Consider the following 24,998-nt stretch of genomic DNA (forward strand, 5'->3'; position numbering starts at 1 on the left):
GGGAGATTTCATCAACAGTCAGTCTAGTGTGAATCAGTGGCATGATGGAACTGTCAGTAAACTAATGCAGTCTTGGGTTGCTTTAATGTGTACCCAGCAGCTAGAACAAGGGAGACCTGTGAGGCTTTAGTCTGCACGTTGGACCTTAGTGTTAAAATAGATAAAAATTTGGAAAGTATTCAAAGGAAATAAGGCTTCTGGGTGATAAGGGGACTGAAAGCCTGTCACAAAAGGAGAAGTTGAAGATAATGGAAAGAGAAGAGAGTACATTCTAAATGCTTTCAACTATTTATTTAAGTATCATTTTATGTTTTTTTAAGTTTAACTCTAGGAAGTAGTCTTCGACCACCAGTTGAAAGCAGGAAATAGCAATTCAGTGCAGACAAGAGTTTTCTGGCATCAATCATGGAAATACGGAATGAGTTGACCTATCAAGTAGTGAGTCCCCGTCATTACCAGTATGTAGGAAACATTTGGATAAGGGTCATGTCAGGGTTTAGATTTTATTCACATGCTGTAGAAAAATTAAAAGAATTATAAACCAAGCTGATGGTTGTGATGGGGGATTATGTGTGGCTTTTATTTATTAAGTTAAACATTTTAAATTATTTAATTAAAAAATAAAAAGCATATATGATTTTTATAATCATCAGAGGTGAGTTTACTGTGAAGACAATTACGTTTCATCATCAAGGCCCCTCCCTGGCACAGACCCTGGCGATGTAGTTAATAAATCTTGTCGCCTCGAAGGGTATTTAATATTAGTCCCTGTACACGAACATTTAAAATACCCTGGAATCTTACAGCTCATATTTGAGAGAAACTTGATGGAAGACCCCAAATTTGCCAACAATCTTAAAAACTCCATTACCAATAAAGCTGAAAATAACTTTTCTACACTGTCAATAATTTTTTTAAATATTCCAGGTGAAAGACTGAATGACTGTCCTATTCTCACTCTAGAAAATTATATAAAATTATTATTATATGAAGGGATAATCAAAGACAATATAGCCAAAAATACAAAGGGAAAAATATAGGGTGTGTTAAACAATAAATGAACGTAAGTTATTTTTCTCAGATTTGTGATGTGTGTGGTTTTCGTCAGCTGTTTTGATTTGTAAATTTTTGTGATTTCTCACTCTAAATTATTATGGTTTTCTTATTTTTTTGTAATTTTCTATTAAATTTCTTAACGAGACTTCCAAATTTTACTAGCTTCAAGCCCCTTAAAATCTGATTCTTCTCCCTAAAAGTCATAATAACAAAATAAAACATTTTTAAACACAGTTCTAATTACAGGAAATTTAGATCCTTGAGATTAGGACTGTATGCAATGAGCTATTAGAAGAGCCTGGAAAACCCTCTATAACAGCAGCCATGGACCTGTAGGGATCCCATGCCACGCCCAACACAGCATCCGTCTCCAGGCTTCACGTCAACAGGCCTTATCACTGCCCTTTCACACTCACCTGAATTACTCACACCACTGTGCAGTGCTCTGATCCTACACACACCTGGCATTCTCTTGTTTCTAGGCCTTTGCTCTGGTTATTCCCTTCGATGGAATAGCTCCCTGAACAATTCTTTCTCCAAATCCCACCAGACTTCAGATAGAAAAAAAGTCACCGTTGCGCACACGCACGGTAGCCCTGTTTTTTTCTTCTCTCTCTCTCTCTCCTCCTCCCTCCTCCTCCCTCCCTTCCCCTCTCTCCTTTACCCAAGTGCTGGGGCAATTCCAACATTCAATAAACTGTAGTTGAATAAATGAAAAAAATAAAGCAAATTATTAACAGGGTTATCTCTGGAAGTTGGATTAAGGATGCAATTAACACTTTTCTTGTTTTCAAATTTTAGTTACCCAACAAATACATTAATCTATTTTGTTACTGGTTTCATTAGAAGAGCTACATTAGGAAAATTTGATCGAACTGAAATCTTCTTTAGCAACACCCTCAACTCTGGTTTCTTCCATTAAGGAAACCATGCTTATGAGTTTGGTGTATATTTTTTTCAGACTTTTATTTCACGTGTTTGCATATCTTTATATGTACACATATATGTGTTGTGCAGTTTTGGGGTAGAAGGGGTGATTTTTAAAAACTAAGTGGTATCATACTGCAGTTAGTTCCTCTAACTTAACAGTATGTTTTCGGATCTATCAACTTTTGATATGTGTATCCAACACCCTCAGTGTTTCTCAGTAGGGGTGCTGTTGGCATTCTGAGAAGGACAATTCTTGGTTGTTCAGAACTGTATCATTCTTTGTAGGATGTTAAGCATTCCTGGTACCCCCTCACCACATGCTGGTAGTGCCCAATTCCCTGACCTCATCATTTGACAACCCAAAATGCCTTCACACCTTTTCAAACACTTTTGGTTAACTTTTCACAGAATCTCATCTTATGAGCACTCAACTTTATTTATCGTCTCACTGTCACTGGATATTTAAAATGGCTCCAAATTGTTACTCTCCCAAACGTGTCTGCCACAAACACCTTTGTGCATCTTTCCTTCTGCTTGTGTGTGAGTGTTCCAGTAGGTAGATGCAAGAAGTGGAATCGCTGGTTACCTGTGCACGTTCAGTTACACTACCTCTGCTAAATTCAACGTATACCCCTACCAACAGTAGATGATAATATCCGTTGTCCGCAGATTCTCCAATACTTAATAGTGTCTAACTCTTTTAGCCAATCAGGTGGATAGAGAAAATAGCACATTGTTGTTTTAATTTGCATTTCTCTGATTGGTAGTAAGACTGTTTGTTTGAAATACAGAATTCCTCTCCTGTGAAAGACTTTTACTTTCTCTTCTGTATGTGTATACATTTTAATTTTTACTACATATACTTTATAATCGGGAAAAAAAATTATACACACTTTAAAAAATAATGTATGCGTCCTTCAGGGCCTACTTAGATCTTGGCTCATTCAGGGAACTGTCTTGATTTTTCCTCCTGGAAGGAAGTAGGGTGCTTCACTCTTTGGTATGTAGTTTGCAAAGTATTTGTCTCATGCTCCTGACTAGATTAATGACCTTCTGAAGCCCAGCCTGAGGTTTTTCCATTTTTGTCCCTTTTGACCTGCCTCGTACAGTGCCTTGCACAATGCTTTGCACAGATTTGAAGCTTAATAATAAAGATTTATAAAGCTGAATGATAGAAGGTAGAGATGGTTGATTGTGGGGACACTGACAACTTCACTCTACTGTATTTTCAACCTTTAGTTCTTCATGGACACAAGTGGATACATTCCTACAAAGAATATGTAATGTTGTTTGGATCTCTAGTGACTTCCCTGAAGTCTCATCATAAGTTTCTGGGAAAGAAATGCTTAACTCAATGAGAAGAGGAAGTTTAGGCATTTGTGTAAGAGCTATTTGGAGAATGAGGCTCCTCCCTGCCCCATAGACACCATGAAGTGCAGGTGGCTGTGTGGCAGGCCCTATCCTAGGTTTACCCAAGCCCAGGACTCCTCAAAATCCAACAGACATCAAGATCGACTCAACCAAGCTGACATCCAGAAATTAACATTCACTGAGATGTTCCAAATTGGAGCACAATATGGTTCTTGCTTTATGCTCAAGTATTTCTTATGTGTTTATGGTATATAGCTATTATTTAGAAGATTACCATAAAAATTTCTTAGTAAAAACTGCCTTCAAGCTGTAATTATCAGAAGAATTTTGTAAATACTTTAAAAACAGACTTCAGAGCTCATTGAAAAGAGTCCAGAAGAATGTCCAAATCCTTTACATATTAGAATTTTGTTCATCAAATTTTGTTGCTTCAAATATGTGATCAATTGGCTCAAACTGAATCTTATTCTGAAATGTTCATTCAAAAATTAATTATTGGTGAAAGGTAGTTAAGAACTTGTGACCTTGTGGAGATTTCACCTATCAAAAGAATTGGAATTTGGGCTGTAGCCAAGCCTGCAGCTTTTTTATAGCTTCACTTTTAATTCCTCCAATTGTCTTTTTTTTTAAGCTGAGGTATAACTGACACAAAACATTATATTAGTTTCAGATTCCAATAGTCCTTTTGAAGCATTTTGTACTGAGAAGATTTGAACTTGTCTGTGAATCAGTTCAATGAATGAAGCTGCTTTGTGGGTAAATAACTCAATGGATTTTCTTATAAAATGTTTTTCATTGCCATCGCTTTCAGCTAGCAGATACATTTCTAGTACAGGATGGAGGCATCTCTGCCCCAAAGAGGAAATATGCTAAAGAAACACACATTAGGAAATGCAGATTTAGAAAACCGATAGCTTGGAGACCTATGTAGAAACTTCCTTCCACAGATGGTCTTCCGTTTACGTTTTATTTATGATCAGGCTAAAATTTCCGACCATGGTGATGTCACAGTGGATGCCAGCGTGGCCCCTCACAATAGCACCCTTCGCTCCCAGAGCCGGGCTTTTCCGTAAAGTTCTTGTACACTCTCCACACCTCATTAACAGTCCTTTGTTCACCGAAGTCATTGACATTGTTTGTGTAATTGCCTGTGTCCCCTTCCTCTCCACTGCTCTGGACCATGAGTCCCTTGCGGTAGCAACTACCCCTGGTACCTAGCTTTCTGTTATCTGAAATAAATTGAAAGTAATAAAAAATTATATTCCAGCAACAAGAAAATCATGCCACAGAGAACACATCACAAGTCATGGCTTTGGGGATCTCAATGGTTTCATGAGAACAACTGATGTGTACTCAGATCTGCTGTTTGCAAGGCGTGTTTTAACCATTTATATGTGTGTCAATGTGATCAGTACTCACAATTGACCCATGAGGTATGACTATTATTAATCCTCTTTTAGAGGTGAGAAAACTGACACTCAGATTGGTACTGTAACTTGTACAGCTAGCACACAGTTTCACCTGGATAGAGACTAAGGACAGACTCTGTTGGTCACAGTCCTTCCTAATCACCGCAATGGACTGCCTCCACCGAGTCATTAGAAAGAATATGAAAAAATCTGTCATTAGGGGATAAGAAAAAGGTGAAGAACAGTGTGCCTAGAATGCTCTTATTTCCATAGAATTAGGAAAGGGGCATATCCAAATGCCTCTAGATGCATACGATATCTCTTATGAGGAAACACAGGAAAATGGTTAACACTGGAGAGAGAAATAGGGGGACTGACGATTAAAGGTGGGTGGAAAAAAAAGCTTTATTTTCATTATGTCTTTTAAAAGGTATTTGGATTTTTTTTCTCCTACCATGGATATATGTTATCTTTTCTAAAACAAACTTTTTAAAACCCATACGTCAATTCAAATCTCCTTGGGACTTCCCCAGATCTTCAGATATTTGTTAGTTTGAAAGACTGTTTGATGCAGCTTGCATCTCCATATAAAACATCTGAATTCCTTGTACTCAACTTCATTTCACTCATGGCAATGGACTCTAGTATAATAGCTCAGTGGTTTTCTACACTGCAAAAGGTGGTACCACACTGGCAAAAGAAACTGAGAGAGCGAAGAGAGGAAAAGAATAATTGGTGAGAGCCTATTCTTATGGTTATTTTTGACTTGGACTTTAAAATTGTTTTCTGTTTTCAAAGAAATTTTGTATGTTTGTCTGCTAGGGCTACCATGACAAAGTACTACAAAACGGGTGGCTTAAATAGAAGAAATTTATTGTCTCACGGTTCTGGAGGCCAGAAGCCCAAAGTCAAGGTGTCAATAGGGTTGGTTCCTTGGTTATCTCTGGTGTCGATAGGGTTGGTTCCCTCCGAGGGTTGTGAGGGAAGGATCTGTTTCAGCCTTCCCGCCTTGATTCATAGATGGTCATCACCACAGCCACATGGCATTCTCCCTAGTTGCAAGTCTGTCTCCAAAATGTCCCCTTTTTATAAAAAGACACAGTTGTATGGGATTACGGCCCACCCTAATGACCTCATTATAACATGCTAAAGACCCTACCTCCAAATAACATCACATTCTGAGGTACTGAGGGTTAGGACTTCAACGTATGAATTTCTTGGTCCTGATGTTTTGGCTGAAAGCATGGTCTCTATGTGCTACTTATGTGGGGAATGTTGCTGAGGTAATCTTTGAGAGGAAATGCCAGTGAGGGAAGAGTGCCCCTGTGGTTTGCCCTGAGTGAAAGCACTGTTCTCTCCTTCCTAGGTGGTATCACGGCAACCTCACTCGTCATGCAGCAGAGGCTCTTCTCCTCTCAAATGGATGTGATGGTAGCTACCTTCTGAGGGACAGCAATGAAAGGACTGGGATGTACTCTCTCTCCGTGAGGTAGGATGCTTAAAGACTCTATGCATTCAATATGGTTCCATCTCTTACTTACATGGCCACTGACTTTATCATCACACTCAAATTGCCATATAACAAAATTCTCTTGATTCCTGTTAGATCAGCAGAGCCAAGGATCCCAAACTCTGAGTGGTGAGACTGTAAAAAACATTCTTGCTCCTTCCATTGGCAGTGGGGGAAATGTTAGACTTGAAGGAGTCTTTATGAATTGTTTAATCCAAACTTCTTGCTTGATGGATGAAGGAACTGAAATCTGAAGTGGTTAAGTGTCTGGCACCCAATACATCAGCAACAGAAATAGCATCAGAATCCAGATCCTGAATGCCGGCCCAGTGCCCTTTTAATAGTCCTTGCTTCCTCTGGAAAATCAGAGTGATTTGTGGCTGTGCGACTTTCATAATCACAAACTAAAGCAAGCAATACTGAAACTATCAATGTTTTTTGTCTAAATGGACTGACCTCCTCTCTCAAGTTTCCATCTCCCCTGAATTAATGTAGTCCTTACCAGGTATACCCAGCCAAAAAGAGTAATTGTCCAGTCCTTCCAGAGTCTCTCTCCTCACCCCTTCCTTCTGGCTGAACTATCAGAGAAGTTGACATACCAATGAGATAATCAGAGGGAGCCACTGGTCTGTCAGCGTCTGTCACCTTGGCTTCTGCTGACATGTAGCAAGTCTTTGTGGGCTCAGGGGCATTTAGTTGCCTCTGGTTCCATCTGGGGATGTGAAGACTCCATGAAATTGCCCTAGGCCACCCACCGCTTTTTAACCTCAAGCTGTTACTATTTTATTACTGTTCTGATGGAGCCTCCGTATGTCCTTGAAAGAAAGTCACAGGTTCCTTTCATGCTGCAGTCCCTCATGCTGAAGGTTTTCTCTTTTTCCCACTCCACGTGGTCCAGGTCTCCTTGCCACTAACTCAGCAACTCCCTTATCTCTGAAACTTCGTTTCTATCCTTTCTATCCAGCTCAGCAACTTTTTTGTTTGTTTTTGTTTTTAATTAATGGCAGGGTTCTATGAGCTGAGCTCAAAAGCCAGAATTAACATATTTTCTTATCTTCTCTTTGGACTTGAGGCATTCCATATTTTCTGTGCTACATAACAAATTACACAAAAACTTAATGGCTTCAAACAACAAAAATTGATTATCTCACAGTTTCTGTATATCAAAACTATAAGCATAAAAAAAGAAAAGTATAGGCATGATGTGGCTGGATTCTGTGCTCAGGCTTCTACCAGAGTAAAATACAGATGTTGGCCAAGGCTGTGGCTTATCTGGGACTCAGTGTCCTATCTCTTCATTCTCTCCTGTCCTCTTCATTCCTTTTCATTCATATCCTTGCTACTGTTGGACTGAGCTCCCCATTTCCCATATAGCTATGAGCCAGAGCCCACTCTCAGCTCCTAGAGGCCATCCGCAGTTCCTTGCCACGTGGCCCCCATAGGCAGTTCACATGGATGTTTGCTTTTTCCTAGGCCAGCTAGAACACGTCTCTCTGAACTCCTCTTCTGTGACCAGCCACAGAAAACTCTGCTTTTACCAAAACTCTCCTGTGATTAGGTCAGGCCCACTCAGATAATCTCCCTATTTTAAAGTCAAATGATTTGGGGCCTGATTATCTGCAAAATCCCTTCCAGCAGCATTTACATTAGCATATTCTTGAATAACTGGGGAAAGGTGTATGTATTCCAGGGGCTGAGTGTTAGAATGCTGCCTGCCACACCTTTCATTCCTAGGATCATTGGAAGTCTAGAGGAAGTCTACTTTAAGGGGAATTAGAGAAATAAGTGGGAAGGTGGTGGGGTAAATAAGAGGGTCACAGGAAAAAAAAGCAAAACATACATTAACATTTTTATGTTACTCTGCTATATTTTCTTTACAAATTTTCTAAATAACATTTTTGAAAAAATTATTAATCAAAAATTGAATTTTGTTTAGGAGGAATTGTGTTTTTTCTGATCGAAAACAAATGTTCAAAGTTCAACTGGTTAGGTTGTATATCCTTATTGCATGGATCTCCCAAAAATCTGAAACAAACCTGTGGAATTATGGAATCCAAGATTGTTAACTTTTCACCTATATATGTCTTATCTGAAGAATTGGATCATAAGTCCCTTACAAATGGCATATATTATACATTTATATAAAATTTTAAATACAAATTATTAATTTCCATCACAAGCATTTGGAAATGCTTAAAAAAAAAAAAAAAAAAAAACCTACCAGCAGAGGTGACAGAAATCACAGACCAGCTCAGTAGAATGAGCTGTTTTTATTCGTTCATTCAATCAGTCAGTAATAATAAATAATTAAGAGCATCCATTCTGTGCCAATCACTCGACAAGTGTTGTAGAAGATTCAAAGACCGGTGCTCAGGAAGTATAGCCTCACATGGGCAATAAGACCATTTAAAAATACCTCTCTACAAAATGGAGTGCAATGAATGACATGAAAGAAAGCAAGATACGAGTAAGTGCTTGGGTTGTTGAGAAGAAAAAAAGCAAAACTCAAGCTGGATGAATCTTGCAATACTTGACAGAGTAGGTGGTATTTGAACAGACACTGATCAGAAACAAAGGGGAAGAAATTGCAGGTGAAGGGAACTGTATAAGCTAAGGGCCAAACTCCTAGGACAATTATAGATCCCGCTGGACTACAGCAACAGTTGGCAAGGTGTGGTACCCAGACCAGTAGCATCACCTGAGAACACGGTAGGACTCTATATTCTCAGGCTCCACCCTGGAACTACTAAATCAGGAATTCGGTGGGAAGGGCTCAGAAATCTGGGTTTTAACAAGGCCTCCAGGTGATTCTGATTTCTGATACATGCGAAAATTGGAGCATGCCCCACATAGAGAGAAGAGCAATACTGGGAGTCAAAGTAAACATACTATATGTAATTTATAATTTATTTAATGCTCTTTCTCATTCCAAAAGTCAGGTGGAAAATGATAATGTAGGAAACTTGGTATTTAAGTCAGTAGGCAGTGGAACCGGCATGGGAGGAAAAGGGCTGGGCTCACATAACTAATTAGGTGACAGAAGCAGAATTCAGAATGACTCCCAAACAAGGAAGGGAGGAGGGACAAGAACAGAAGAGAATTTGGAGAAGGTGTGACATGTCATTTCTATCATTGCTCTTCCCTGCCCTTCTTAAACTCATGGCCGTTCAAGGAGGTTAATGTACAAGGACTCTTTCAGTAAGTCAGAGAATACACAGGGAGAATTGTCTCTTGTCTTCAGTAGAGTGAAAAAATGGGAACAGCACACTGCCAAGGGAAACTGTGCTTTAAAAAAGCCCATGGTTTCTACTTCAGCTTCAGTTGTACAGTGCATTGATCAGGCATCTACAGTCTATGAAGTGATTCCCTTAATAAGTCCAGTGGCCATCTGGCACCTTACATCACCTTTACAACATTGTTGATTATATTCCCCATACTGTGTTTCATATCCCCATGACGACATTTTGTCTACCAATTTACACTTTCTAATCTCTTTACCTTCTCTCCCATCCCCTCCTCCCCCCCAATCTAGCCAACAAGTTATTTTTTCTGTATTGTATGTCAAGTATAATTAAATATATATACATATGTATATATATGTGTATATATACATATATGTGTGTGTGTATGCATATAGTCACGAGATATGGAGTACAGCATAAGGAAAATACTAGTCAATGATATTGTAACAGCTGTATACGATGTCAGACGGGTAGTAGCTTGGGTGAGTGGTGTTATCACTTTGTGAGGGGTGTAAATGTCTAACTATTATGTTGCTTTGTACACCTGAAACTAATAAAAAATTTTGTTTTTAAATGTCGGTGGTTTCAATGATTGTATCATAATTCTCAGTTGTTAGGAGGGTTTAATGGTGATACTCATACCTACGGTTATTATTTCCCTTCAAAAATGATATTCATTTGTTAAATAACGTTAAACATTTCTTTTTCTCTTTCAGAGCCAAAGACTCTGTCAAACACTTTCATGTTGAATATACCGGATATTCATTTAAGTTTGGCTTCAATGAATTCTCATCTTTGAAGGAGTTTGTTAAGCATTTTGCAAATGAGCCTTTGATTGGAAGCGAGACAGGTAAGTTATGAACTTGACCTATGAAACATTGTTTCAGAATGGAGGAGGGACAAGGTGGGTTTCAATGAAAGATTTGTCACTTCTATTGAATGGTGTGCATATGACATGCAATTGGATGTTTTGAAACATTACTTCCAATTACTGTGTCATTTACTACATTAATAATTATATATATATGTGTATCTCATTATTTCAGTAATATCTTTAGAAGAAAATGTACTTTGAACAAAATAGATAATTTTTTCAGAATATTATGTAAAGGATTGATTAAAAGCTCACAATTTCTTTAAAACAATCTATTCACTTTATAATAATATATACAATGAACAAAGAAATAACAAAAGTAAGAATAACTTTTTGATTCCTCATAATTTTACGTATGGGTAGTTTGCACATTGGAGAGACCCATAAAAGATAATTTTGAGCATTTTTAAGAATACAATTCATACTTAAATTTCTACAAAGATCACTGAATATTTAAAATATTGACTAACAATTGCTCTCGTGAGCAATGCCTTCATTTCATCATAAAATTCTGTTTTTCTTGTCTTGGTTTCTTGTAAGTTTTTAAACTGGACTCGTGTGTGACTAGAAAAATTTGAATTTTCCTGTTTGAGTGGTTACAGTCAAACCGGAAAATACAAGTTAAAAAAAAGAACCTGTGGCACAAGAGGAACTCAAAACTTAATAACACAGCTGGTTACTATGAATTTGTACATACTCATTTTCTTGGTAAACATGACCATGGGGCTTTTTGTTAATTTCAGTCTGGTAGGAAGAGATGCCACCATTGGCTTTTCCTTTTTAGTGAGTTTGTGGCCTGGATAGACCCTGATATGAACCATACAGTATTGAGTATAGAGAAAAAGTACAGTGAAAACCACAAAATATTTGCCTTACTTTATACTGACCACACAACTTCTCTAATAGAATATTCCAGACTATAATTTTGTTTTTTTCTGGTGGAAATTCTCCCAGTCAGTCCTGAAAATTACTTCATCATTTAACCAGCAGTAGTTCTGATAAACTAATGGCAGGTAGGGATGTACTTATTTTTATTGTTACTTTGGATGTATTTATTTTGGATAAATTTATTATTACTTTGGATGTATTTATTTAGATGTATTTATTGTTATGTTGGATGTATTTATTTTTATTGTTACATTTCAATTTCTCAAATCCCTTCACCTCAGAGTTATTTCTTACCTGTGTCCAACCTCGTACTCATTTTTGTTCAATTCTTGGTCACTGGCAAAGGAGAAGAGACTTTTGAAGCCAAGGACTTTGTTTTGTCTGCCTCTATGTTTGTCCTTTTTCATGTCCCCTTGGTCCTGGTACTGTGGATGGCACTTTGGGTGAATGAATGAATGGATACTATGAATAGGAACTCCTCGTAGCCTTCAAAGCCATTATAATTGTTATCTTCCAGCCTGTTCTTTCTCCAAGCAAAGTCAGCTCCCTCTTTTACACTCTCCTCCTAGACCCTATTTTCAACCCCTTTGATCAATCTCTGGGTTCTTTCCTGAACTTTCTTGAAATTACGCAAACGGTACACATTCTGCATACCAACAGGTTTCAAAACATTTTAAGATCCAAGTGAATGCAGTGCTTTTTGCTTGGACCTTTCAGGCACTGATCTAATAACCAGGCAAGAGTATCACCTAAGACTGCTTCAAAGTAAAGGCTCCTTGACATTAAATTTGAGACATGTTAAGATTCCCTGTAAATACATTAATCTAACTAAAGAAGATTTCAGATTAATGCATTAGAGAGTATAAGGATTTTTAATCCTGTCTCCTACAGTCGTTTTCTCCGAAACTATAGCTTGCTATATCATTATCATTACTGTAATTATTTTATTTATTGCAATAAAACTCAGGAAACTAAGATTTTTATCTTCTCCCCTGCATCTCCTCTGTTCTATTCATTATTCAGTAGGGAATTTACAGCTGTTTGAACCCCTGCTACAGGACTATGGTGCTGGTGGATATGCACTTGACTTACTGGCTTCCAACCCTTGAGTTAGATTCTACTAACTCTATGAAATATCCCTCTTATCTGTTCCATCCAGACGAAGGCAAAGCTACTGAGCCTGGGAACAAGGGGCAAAACCCATGACAGAAGAGTGTTCCTAATTTGTCCCTCTGGGAGTGATAGGCCTCAGGAAATAAGATAACAGACTGAAGTCATGATGACTCTTAAGTCCTGAAGGTCCTCAGAAGCCAGAGTCAGCTCTGTGATCCATGAAAAACAGTGAATGCAAATTGGGATGCCACCTTCTAAAAATAGGTCTCTTGTTCATTTAAGAATGGGGTCCTGGTGTTGGCTCCCCATGACCAGGCTGATGATTCCTTGTACACTATTAGGTGAAGTGCAAATTCTTCTTAAAGTTGTTGTTAGGTTAAAGATCACCAGGGGAAGCCCTTGCCTGCGCAAGGATGAAGTCCTGCCAGGCTTCTCACCTCCAGATTCCCAGAATGAAAAGGACTAGAACTGGGTATTTCAGGCCACCCCTGTCAGCCCAGACCCCACGCAGGCCAGCCTTAGCCTGCAGGACCTGGAGGGTGACTTTACTTAAGAGAAACTTTCTCATACTCATCCACTGGCAGGAAAGGCATTACCTCTGAGGGCAATAGAGAAGATCTCCAAATAACTAACAACCATACACTTTTGCTTTATAATTGTATATAATGTCTTTAGCAGAGTGAATCCCAGAACACTTGGTTCTGGGTCATAAGAAAATATTTTCTCAGCATAGGTAAAACTGTTAACTTAAAAGGATAAATACTATTTTAGATATCTTTTTTCCTATTCTATTCCTATTGTCTATTCTTTAAACTTTCAGGATTTCTGTTTCCTAATCTGAAGAACGAACGTTTCCTACAGCAAATCTAACCCTTTGATAACCTTAAGATTCTATTACTATAATTTCCCCGTTACTCTTACTATAATCTGCATCTAATCTCTCTGATCTCCATTAAAGTTTCTGTTCACTCTAAATTCGTCTTATTAATACCCATAAACACTCTTAAGATGTTTATAATTCTTAGAACCCAATTATTTCCCAAGTACATTATGGAGATATACAATGCACCCTCTTGTTTTACTTTCCTCAGTGGTCCTTTTATCTTCTAATATATTGTATAATTCACTTAAAAAAAAAATCTTTGCACTAGTACCTAAACTTTTTGAGAGGAGGAACTTTTATCAGTTTTGTACCATTACATCCCAGCACCTAAAAGAATAAGTGCTAATAATTATCCACAACCTTTAATGTTGGGTATCCCATTACTAATGCCTGCATTGCAGCTTGCGTGGCAACCCCACAACCAGCAAATTTCTGACAATAAATTTGCTTTTAATTGGTAATAGTAAGATAACATAGAAAAATTCTCTTCATAGTTGTACATGGCCTCCAAATTCAACTCAAATAGACTTGGATATTTGAGACTTTTATGAATATGGATATGTTTGGTTCATTATTAATTTTTACTGCATCCTCTTGTAATTAGTTGAGTTTCATATATATACTCTTAAAAGTGTAAATAGCATTTATCTTTATGCTTAAATGCCCAACTAGTATTAGAAGAAAAATTACCTTTCCCTTCACCTTTTGTTTGTATTGCAATACTTATGTGTGTGAAACACACGTAAGTTTCTGTTCACTCTAAAGTCATATGTGCTTTATCATAGGAATTACTTTGTTGTGAATTTAATGAGCTAACCAGCACGAAAAATTATAACGTAAGTGCTGTGTTTGTGCTAACCCTTTATAATAATTGGTTCTCAGTTTTGAAGATCCTATCTTGTTCTTTCTAAAATGTCAAATTTCCACTTCTCTTTTTGTTTTAATGTGGGGATTCCCAACCTCTTGATAGCTGCTACAGTTATTTTATTTTGTGAGGCCAGCCGTTTTACCCAGGTAGTATTTTATAATAATAAGGTAAAGTTAATTTTAACTTGAGATTTGTGTGATATTTCTGAAAATAATTGGTGGAAACTTGGAGTTTTGCCAAACCATGACCAGGACTCACTTACGTATGTTTGCCAAAATAATATATTTTCTTAGTTTGTAATGAGGTGTGTTTGAACAAGGAAAAAGCAGGCAAGGAAGAGAATGAAACAAACATTTGTGGAGTGTTCGCTAAGTTCTATTAGATTAGATTCAACATTCTATTAGATGTTTTGACAGATATCAAATTATTTAATCTTCTGAACCACCCACAATAAATGTATAAAGTGGTCCCATTTTCAGATGGGGAAATCAAAACTCAGAGATTTTAAGTTATTTGCCCAAGGTTGCACAGATAGTAAGCATCAGAGCTGAGGCTGGAATCCAGGCCAACTTAGGTCTAAAGCATAGATGCTTTCCACTCACTTTACTGTCTCCTGAAACTGGTCTCATTGTAACACTATAGTATGATATGGCCACAGCACAGCATGGTCTTAAATGGATTTGCATTGGAAGAATCTCTGCCACAGTGATATAATAGTGTTTGTAGGATATGGCAGGGCTACACTACATGTTTTAGTCCTATCCCTCTGTCTCTAAGGTCTATAACAATATTTTGGTATATGATGTAAAGCCATTGCTCTAAAGAATATGAATCAATTTGAACTTCTGCCTTTGTATTTGTTGCTGTTCTTATTTTATCTACTTAAATTGCCATTTGAAAAATTATACTAGAGGAAATCTTAAAACATAAAAAGAAAACATCCCCCAAATACTTTGGCCCATCTCGTTCATGTCTTACCCAAAAGGCTATAAAACAGCCTATGTAAATACAAGAAAGTAAAATAAAATTTAAAGTTTCTTGCCTCTCAATTGGACCTCTGCGTTTAACTGGATTTATAAATGTTAGAGTGGGCAGAGATCTCAGACCATTTAATTTCTTCTTACAAATGAAGAAACTGAGAAACGTTGAGGCAGAAACTCACATCTCCTTTCCTGAAGCCGCCTCCTAAAGAATTCATTTCTTTGAATTTTGATTTATGCGTACGCTCTCTTGCCCACAGTAGATAGAGCACAACATTTCACACGCCATAGAGAGTCTCCACGGTGGTGACCACACCAAAGCTGAGAACAATATGTGGAATAATGAGTAAACACAAATTCCAAGTTCGACTCCTGTCTCTGCCATTCACCAGCTGTGTGTCCTCAGGCAATTTATGTAACCTCTCTGAGCTTCAGTTTCATCATGTTATAAAATTGAGCCGATGGTATAATAGTTCATACCTTAAAAACCCATGACTTGCTGTGAAAATTGAATGAGACAGGCATGGAAGACATTTAGAATGATTCTTAGTATGGCATAAATAATCATTATTATTGTCATTTAATGAAGCCCCTTTATGATAATTCATCCCATCATATTATACACAAGAACTGTACATTATTGTATCATGAAGAGTTAGTTTAGGGACAACTGAATTTGTATTTATCAAGTGTTTTTGATGACTTCACCAAGTTTTAAGCCAGTTGTATAGTGGATTCATATGAAAGGTAGATCAATCTTTGACTACTCTAAAAAGAGTGACGTGATTTGACTTGGATATTTTAACAGAATATTATTTATTTTCTCTTGCCCTGGTTATCTGTTTCTCCTACCTCAGTATATTTTTCCCTTGAGACTGGAAATTAAATATTAAAGTCCCTTCATATGTAAATGAATGTGGTTTAACTATCACTATTTTATGATGGGATAAAGTCCATTTGCAGAGCAAGTTGCAAAGGAGAAAGATCTTGAATGTTTCTCTAAACCACCCCTAGAAAGCTACTTCCCATTGGCAGGAAGAGACAGAGGAACCCACCAGTTGCAAAGCTTGTTTTCTGAGCCTGAGGACAATAATGAAACATGGATGGATGTGATCTTATTTTAATTTAATTCATCAGATAGATAGTGAGTGACAACTATGAGCTAGGCACTGTTAGCCACTGACAATATAGTGATGAATCAGATACCATCCTCACCTTCAAACATCTTACAGTCCAGCTGGGGAACCTGATGGGTAAGCACTAGATTTAGTTCATAAAAGAATATTCAAACAAAAGTTTCCCTTTCAGGAGCTATGTGTGCTCTTGCACTACACTTTATTTCAGTTATCAAACCAGTGTCTGGGGCTTAAGACTGTTCTCACTCTTCCTGCTGGAATACAAGATGAGTCCTTCAATGCAATCTCACAGTATTACATACAGAGTAAGTGTCCTGTAAGTTACAGTTCAGTCAAAGCAAATTGAAATGTCTGCTTTGGTCCTGTTCTGATCAACTCAAAAATGTACCTCCAACAAACATTTCTGAAACCAAGCTTCAGTCAAAGGCAGGAAACAATAGTCTGCTTTATGCAGTTAAGAAACTGAAATAAAATTGTAGCCGTGTTTCCCAGACCTGTGGCTGCTAATCTTCCTCTCTCTTCTCCCTCTACCAGCCCTGCCTCCTGTGTTGCCTTTTATCTGAATGTTCCAACCAAGTCCTGGAGTCAATTTGGTCTGAATATCACTAACCCAGATTCTTGTTCTATGGAGTCATGGCGTTATCATGGAACTTGGGTGGAAATTATGAGTCTGTAGTGGCTACATTAGACATTTCTTATGATTGCAAATCACAGAAACCAACCCTGAATAGCTGAATTTTTTTTTTTTAAGAGGAGTGCAGGGAGAGAAATAGAATTTTTTGGAAGGATATCAGTGTTTTCTCCCAGAACTTAAGGATAAGCTGAACAACAAGAGACAATAAGGAATCAGCCCAGTAATCATGGCAACTCTGAAGCTTTCAGCAAACTGAAATGCCTGCCTAGATCCTGCTCTGAAAACTTGAAAAGTGTACCTCCACCAAGGTTTCTGAAACCAGGTTTCACGTCAAAGGCAGGAAACACCAGTTTCTTCGTGTAGTTCAGAAACTAAAGTTAGTGGACCTTCTCTCCAGGGAAGTAACTAAGCATATCCCTGGGAAGTGAGTCCAGTGAGTGCAGCCCAGGTGAGGTGTTTGGGGGGAGGAGCCAGGGTCTGTGGGGATCTACCTCCATACTGGGATGGGGACAATCTCGATAGAAGGGGAAATTGCCATAGGCCTAGCAGCCATACAAAGAAGTCTGTATATTGGCCCTTCCTTAGTTGGGCAGAATGGTCAGCTAAGGACATTCTGTCTTTTAGGAGGCCAGATTTTTATCAGTGAAAGTTATCATTTTAGAAGTAATTTGTCATGTTCTTCATTCCACCATTCAACCTAGCCTCATTCAGAGTCTTTACTAAAGTCACTGTATAGTCAACTCTGTTTTCCTGGTTGACGCAATATCATTTCCCTCAGTTTAGCTTTTGTTGGTTAAATTTTAGGAGAGGCTTTTGAAACAGAATTTGGATTCCCACAATGGAGGTCTGGAGAGTCACCCCCAAAGTTGTTGTCCTGTCCTTGCCCCAGGCAACAGTAGTTGTGGACCTTGTAGTCTGGTTCACCCCAGGCTCTTCCTTGCCTTATACCTGAATTACTGTGAAATTCATTCATCCATTATCCATCCATCCACTCTTCAAACATCAAAGATTTTTTCAGGAGGTGGGGATACAAAGGTAAATTTGGAATCACACCTGCTCTGAAGGGGCTCTCAGGGTTTGTAAATGTGCCTGTTGAAAAGGCAATCACTTTATAATACCAAATGTTTACAGCACTGCAGGCTCAGGCAGCAACAGCAGCCCAGATATCCTTACATGGCAGCACAACCAGCCCCTGTGGCTATGCTTATCTCCCAGGGACTGTTACTGTTCTAGGCAGGAAAATGCCCCACTCCCTGCTCCCCCCACAAAGATGCTCACATCTCTCTCCAGACCTGTGAATATGTTATGTTTCATGGCAAGAGGGAATTAAGCTTGAAGATGGAATTGGCTACTAATCAGCTGATGCTGAGACGGGGAGATGATCCTGGATCATCCTGGGGGGTTCACTGTAATTACAGTGTCCTTATAAGTGAAAGACGAAGGCAGAAAAGGGAAAACCAGAGACATGGCAGAGTCAGAAGGACTTGACCCGCTGTTGCTGGCTTAGAAGATGGGGGGAATAGGGTCACCAGTCAAGGAATGTAGGCAGCTTCTAGAAGCTAGAAAAGGCAAAGGAATGGACCCTCTTCTAGAACCTTCAGAAGGAAAGAAAGCAGCCCTGCCAATACCTTGATTTTACGTTAGGGAGACCCCAGTTCAGATTTCCAATCCCCCGAACTATAAGATAATAAATCTGTGTTGTTTAAGTCACTACGTTTGTGGTGATTTGTTATAGCAGCAATAAGAACCTAGCACAGACAGGAATATTCCTGGTTATAGGCAAAAAGAGGATTGAGTAGGTGCATCTTCCTAGAACATCCTTTAAAAAATTATTTTCATACTCAACATATGGAATAGGATGAAAATTTGTCATCAACTTTGAAGATAAAGCACAAAACTTCACATTCTTTCCCATGTGTGAGCTGCACTGATCCCTGGGGTTCAGTCCCCCTCTCCCCCACAGTCCAACAGAAGTGTTCCAGAGACACTGATATGTCTGAGCACTGCGGTCAGAGACTACTAGACCACGCCCCCTTTTATGCTTAGCAGAATGGTACACATTGGTCTTTCTAACTTAACATTTTTAAAATTCATGTTCTTAAAGATGTGATAATTGGGCTTTTATTTAAGGACTTAAAATACTCTATAGCAAAGCATAACAACATCTAACATTTTTATAATCCTTTCACAAACACTTCTTGATCGGTGCTTAAAACAGCCTTGTGAAGAAGAGCTAATTATTCTTACTTGTCAGAGGAGGAAACAAAAGCTAGCCAGAATGATTGTCCAAGATCAACAGGTATTGAGTGGCAGTGTTGGGTGTTTCCATGACGCTGGGGTGATACCAGGCACACCACTGGAGGTGTTTCTCCGGGGTGGGTTACGTAAGGCGCCAGCCCCAAATTCAGCAAGCACCTGCCATGTTATGTTACGACAGTGTTCACATAGCCCTGAGCCTGCACAATGGCTGCTCTGGATTTTGGTGTCGCTGCTTTCATTATGACTGTAAAACTGTCACCGGCCCCTTGTCCTGATATGACGAGATCTGTTCTCATGAAAGGATCGCATTGACAAAAGAGAGTGCAGACAATGTACAAGAGTGGGACTGGGGCTTCTGATAACTGCTAAAGTGCTTTTACATTGTGATCCCAAAGCTACTGACGTGAGCTGGATGCAGACAGAGGAGGAGACCAGAGTCTCTCATTCTATTCTGGGGCCAAGTTCAGAGACTGTCTTGGCTTTTAGCAATGCTCCCTTTCATTTTACAGCAGTGCATTATCTGGGCTCAGGTATCAGAAGCCACAGTTGTGTTTGTTTCAGTACATTGTGTGTTCCAAACACAGCAGAAAGGTTTTGTTTTGCTTGTAGTTTCATCGTTATTATTAAGGGGTTTACAGCTGCAGAGCAGGTATTTTCCTTTCCTCGTTATCTTTCTCTTACTCCAATCCAAGGCCTGTACTTTCTATAACGTTTCAAATTACCTCTTCAAAGAAGTCTTGCTGACCACCCATATAGATTATCAGTCTCACCCAACCCCATCTCTTTCGCTTGCTCTCTATTCCTTTACCTTGCTCTATTTGTTCAAAACACTTCTCGCACTTGACTTTTTTTTTTCCAAATTTTTTTCTCTCTCCCCTGCCACAGGAGCAGATGCTATAGCTCCTTTGTTTGCTGTTGTATCCCCAGTGCCTAGACAGTGCCGGGCACATACATCTCAGTCAATATTTGTTGAACGAGTTACTGAATTCTTTACATCTCCCCCAGTGTCCAGTACAATCACAAGCCTGCAGTATAAAAGACCCTAGTGAAATAAAAAGCAAGAAGCCACAATTAAGGGGGAAAAAACCTTTAATTTACTTTTTCTGCAGTCAAAGTTTCTAGTTTCTGATTGACTGATTGGGGGGAGGGAAGGATCCGAAGGGGAAAATGTCAGAAGTGTTGAGTCAGAACTGCTCTCAGCCGCTGAATGAATGTGCCCAAGCCCCCACAGCCTGGCCCCTGGGCGGAGCCCATTTCCAGCTGGGACTGCCCTCCTCCAGATGGAAGTCAATGCCATTACTCATGAGCACGCCCTTGTTCGCTTAAGATAAGCAAAGTCTTCATTTAGTTTATTTCATTAATTGAGTCATAGAAGACAGTAGGAAGAACAGTGTGAGTCCACTTTTTTGAGATCCACTGATTTGTTGCAAGTTTTTCAGAAACCAGTAAGAAATAAGGGCAATGGAATAAATCCATCCTCCTACATCCCAGTGCATCTGTTGGGTTTTGTTTTCATGGCTTTTGTAAAGCCTTCCTGGAAAACTTTCAGTTATTGCTTACAGTCTAGACCAGTGTCACCTCTACAAAGCTTTTCTGAAGCGTTCCAAAGAAGGGGTTCTTCAGGGCGTCCGGGGGCCACTAGCATGCTTTGTTCATATCACTGACATTTGTCCCTAACCCCATTCCTTTAAATGACTATCCGTTAAATGCTATCCACTGATAGTTCTGTCTGAGCACTAGGAGGCCAGAAGTCATCTCATCATGCTTTCTGTCTCCAGTGTCCAGCTTAAGTGCCTGGCACATGGTACTCAATCAATATGGAGAAAATAAACAAATGAATACGTGAAAAAAACAAGAGACTGCAATCTGGTTGTTAGCATTTGGACTTTCTTTCTGGGAAACTATTTGAAGACGGTTTGTTTTTTTGTTTCCTTCGTTCAGGCACTCTGATTGTTCTGAAACATCCTTATCCAAGAGAAGTGGAAGAACCTTCCATTTATGAATCCGTCCGGGTTCACACGGCAATGCAGACAGGAAGAACAGAAAATGACCTGGTACCCACTGCGCCTTCCGTAAGTGGCCATCCATCCCACGCAGCTCTCTCAGGGTCTGTTAGTGATAACGTGCAAGAAGAGTAATATACTTTTTAAAGTGTGTTTGTTCACTTAAAAATTCTAACTTGGGACATAAAACTTGGAAAGGAAATTAGGTTTGAAGCCTATGACTCAGTTCATCGGGTTCAGAGTAAATCGTGAAAAAGTACAATGCGATTGTGAGAGGATTTTAAACACTTAGAAAATGACAATTAAATCCCCATCCTTACTTTGCTAAACGAGGTCATGGTAGAAGGAGTGAGAGATGTTTAAGTTCCCACAGTTAGATACACTATTATTCTTCAACAAGTTTCTGAAATGAAGAAAACATTTTTCTTTTTCATTTCAACTGTCTATGGAAGAAAAATATTTTCCACTTTACTATAAACCCCCTGGGATGTTCTTTTTTCCGAGCTTTTTTTTCCTTCACTGAATGAAGGGTACAGACGGAAACCACTTGCCCTTCTTTGCAGTGTGAGCCATTATTCAGCTTCAGTGCACCAGACCACTCATTGTTCTTCTAAGAGTCCAAGTCCGTTTGTTCTAAGAGCCGTGACCCTGCAAAGATTCGCCTCCAGTACCCTCTTCCCTTCATTATGGTCACGGCTCTTCTATTCTTTTTCTCTTCTTTGTTTGCTGAATACTCCTGGTCTTATCATCTGGATTTGTGGAGATGATAAAGAGGACGACACAAATGGAGTATCAAGAACTAATTCTAAACAGCAACCACCTCACTTGAAAAATAATTACTTGAAGATATTCAGCTACAAATTATATTAAAATATGTGTGATCTATCTGTCCCTGCAGTACTTCTACTCTGCGACCGCAGACATCTCTCCTAAAAAGCAGATTCTCCACATGACCTTTGTGCTTAACATCCTTCCGTGGTGTCCACGGTCTTCTCTGCTGGCCTGGACTCTGCTCACCGCTCTGGCCTCACCACATGCGACTCCTGCACTCACGCTGTGGAGCCTGCCTCTCAACAACGTGCATTTCTCTGACTGCTCCTTCTCCCCTCCCTGCATCTAAAATGCTACCCATACCTCGCTGCCCCCTTGTTTTTCAAGACTTGCATCAGGGATCTGTATCTTCCAGGAAGCCTTCCCAGACCCCTCCTAGTTTCCTGTAAAACGCCCCTCTTCTGTGCTCCCAAGCAGCCTCTGCTTATCTTTATTCTGGAATTGTCATACCAGAGGCTAACCACCCTCCCAGCAGCCTGACACGTCTCGGGACAGGAATCACAGCTTGTCTTTGTAGCTTTATAGCCTAGCCAGGTTCAAGACACACATTACATTTTTGTCACTATGCTACATCTACTCAAAACTAAAAATCCTGAAAATTGGTTGGGAGAGATAGTTTGGCTTTATTAGAGTTGGAGGAGGAAACATCGGACCTCAGAACTGAAGACATTTATGAGAGGAAGATAATAAATAGTCGTCAGAACAGACCAAAGGACAAATCAAGACCTACCCTTTAGCCAATGTTTTATTTTCCAGTCAACCCGATCATTCCTAACTTTCCCCTTTTCCATCCTTACCTCACCACCAATCTCTTCAACATCTCTTTCATTTGTCCTCTCAGTTTACCTTGACATTCTCCTCTGTTACACTTCTCCTAAGATCTCTGCTCAAGGTCAATCACAACATGCCCTACCACGTGTGCCCTTTATTAACAGTAAAATGCAGGCCATTTCTAACTTGTATAGCTGGTGTGGGCATGAGATGTAGCATACTTCAGTAGAAATAGACCACTTTAGACCAAATTCTGGAAGCCTTATCATACTTATGTGCTCACTCCGGGTTATCATACAGATTCACCTGCCCGAGTATCTAAATATGACCATACACACAAGGTTCTGTATAGTGGAGTTTTTAAAACAGTGGTGAGTGAATTGTTGAGAATGACTGCACTCACACTATAGCATGAGAAGTCTATGAAGTTTATTGTGCATTAATATAAACAGGAAACTATAAAGGTTTACTGGTGGATACCGAAATGTCTCTTATTAGTCCTCACTAAGGAATGATTGACAGTTGGTCAGCTGGCTAGGGAAACAGTTCTGGTCTAATCAGACACTCCTGTCCTTGACTGAACACGAGAGTTCTCAACCTTCCCTCTTACCCACATGCACACGTGATACTGTACCTCCATCTCTAAACTGAGAGTTCCGAGGGCTTCCAGATTTCTGCTTTCCTTTTAGGGGATGCAAGTCTTACACAAGCTCTGGCAGTGGAACAAGAGAATTAAGGCCAACTTACAGAAAAGAAAGAACTTCTTGCTTAAAGTGAAAATGAAAACAGATACCCTATTGCCCAGAAATGTAGACGCTTTTGTAACCCTGTTTAACATCCTCTAGCAATTGCATTTGGGGAAATAACTATTTATATATTTTATAAACAGCATAAGGTTGGGTCCCTGAGATAGGATTAAATTGAACTAATTCACTTATTTAATTTCTTTTTTAAGTGCCTACGATACACCCAGGACTGCTTTAAGGCCTGGGGGTTTGGTAGTAAATTAAGCAAAGGTTCTGCCTTCATTGAGCTCATGTTCCAGTGGGGAAATCAAAGATAATAATCAACTTAATAATATAAAACCAATAGTAATCCATCATAGAAAGAAAAGGTAGGATACGGAGAGAAGCAAGAAGCAAGGGAAACCTCTTTGAGGAGGTGACATTTGAGCGGAGGCTTCTCTGAAGGAAAAGAGACCCTTGTCAAAATGTGGGACAGTGTTGCAGGCCTAGAGAACAATACAAAAGCCCTCAAGTGGGAACTAAATTGAGGTGTTTTAAGGACTAACAAGATCATTGTGACTGGCTTGGAGGGAGTGGTAGGAAATAAGATAGTTGAGGTAATTAGGGGTCAGGTCATGTGAGACAATGGAGTTCTCAAGCTTGATCTACCACGTAGTTAAGTGTTTGAAAACTTCTGAGAATGTTGTAGTTGCCAGTGCTTTGGGCACTACTAGTATTATTGGGTGTCAAGAACTGCAAACAGTCTGAGACTGTACCCTACCTACAAGCTAACAAGTTAGCCTACCAGTTTCATGGGTGTTGATAGATGGCACCTGACTGGTCAGCCTTCTCTAGAGGGTGACACTGTTTCTATCTATTAAGGCTGTTTGCTATGCAAACATGTTTTTAAATTTGGTCTGGGGAAAAAAGACTGTTAGTGTCTTGCTTACAAGATGTACGGAAACAAAAGAGACCCCTGGAGAATTGTTTCCCCACAATGGGCAGGAGTCATAGAGGCTAAATATGCTGCATAGTGAAGAAGTATCCTGCCCAACATGTCAGTTGTACCTCCTTTATACAACATGAAGGAGCTTTTCGGACAAGGCAAAGAATTTAGTTTTGTTCTAAGTGTTGACAAGAAATTTTGAGATTTTTGAGTAACATGATTTGCTTAACTTTTTAAGTTTTAAAAAGATCATTCTTACTACTAAGTGGAAAATGGAGTGGGGGCAAAGTTGGAGGCAAGGAGCCCAGTTAGAAGGGTATTACAACAGTCCAAGTAAAAGATGATGGTAGTTGAAACGAGGGAAGGGGTGATAAGAATGGATAGTTAAACCGGGAGGAAAGGATAACCAGTCAGTTTCAGAAAGTGTTTTGAAGGTAAAAGGAACAAGAACTTACTAATGGATTGAATGTGGTAAGTAAAATAAAGAACAACAGAGTAAACACCCCTCTATTTATTGAGATGACTAAGATTGTAGGAGGAGTGGTTTTGGGGGTGGGAAAGAGGAGTTG

At 39.2% G+C, this 24,998-nt stretch overlaps 1 protein-coding gene across 1 annotated transcript in view; it reads left to right on the forward strand.

The window, feature by feature from the left end:
• DAPP1 (dual adaptor of phosphotyrosine and 3-phosphoinositides 1) overlaps nt 1-24,998 on the forward strand; it is a 49,477-nt gene that overhangs the window by 12,619 nt on the left and 11,860 nt on the right. The window contains exons 2-4 of the mRNA XM_019757653.3: nt 6,133-6,255; nt 10,235-10,368; nt 21,095-21,225. Coding sequence (XP_019613212.2) covers nt 6,133-6,255; nt 10,235-10,368; nt 21,095-21,225 — 388 coding nt within the window. The remainder of the gene's footprint in view (nt 1-6,132; nt 6,256-10,234; nt 10,369-21,094; nt 21,226-24,998) is intronic.

This window comes from Rhinolophus sinicus, chromosome 1 (assembly GCF_057876585.1).
Source record: "Rhinolophus sinicus isolate RSI-liver-muscle chromosome 1, RSI-T2T, whole genome shotgun sequence".
NCBI lineage: Eukaryota > Metazoa > Chordata > Mammalia > Chiroptera > Rhinolophidae > Rhinolophus > Rhinolophus sinicus.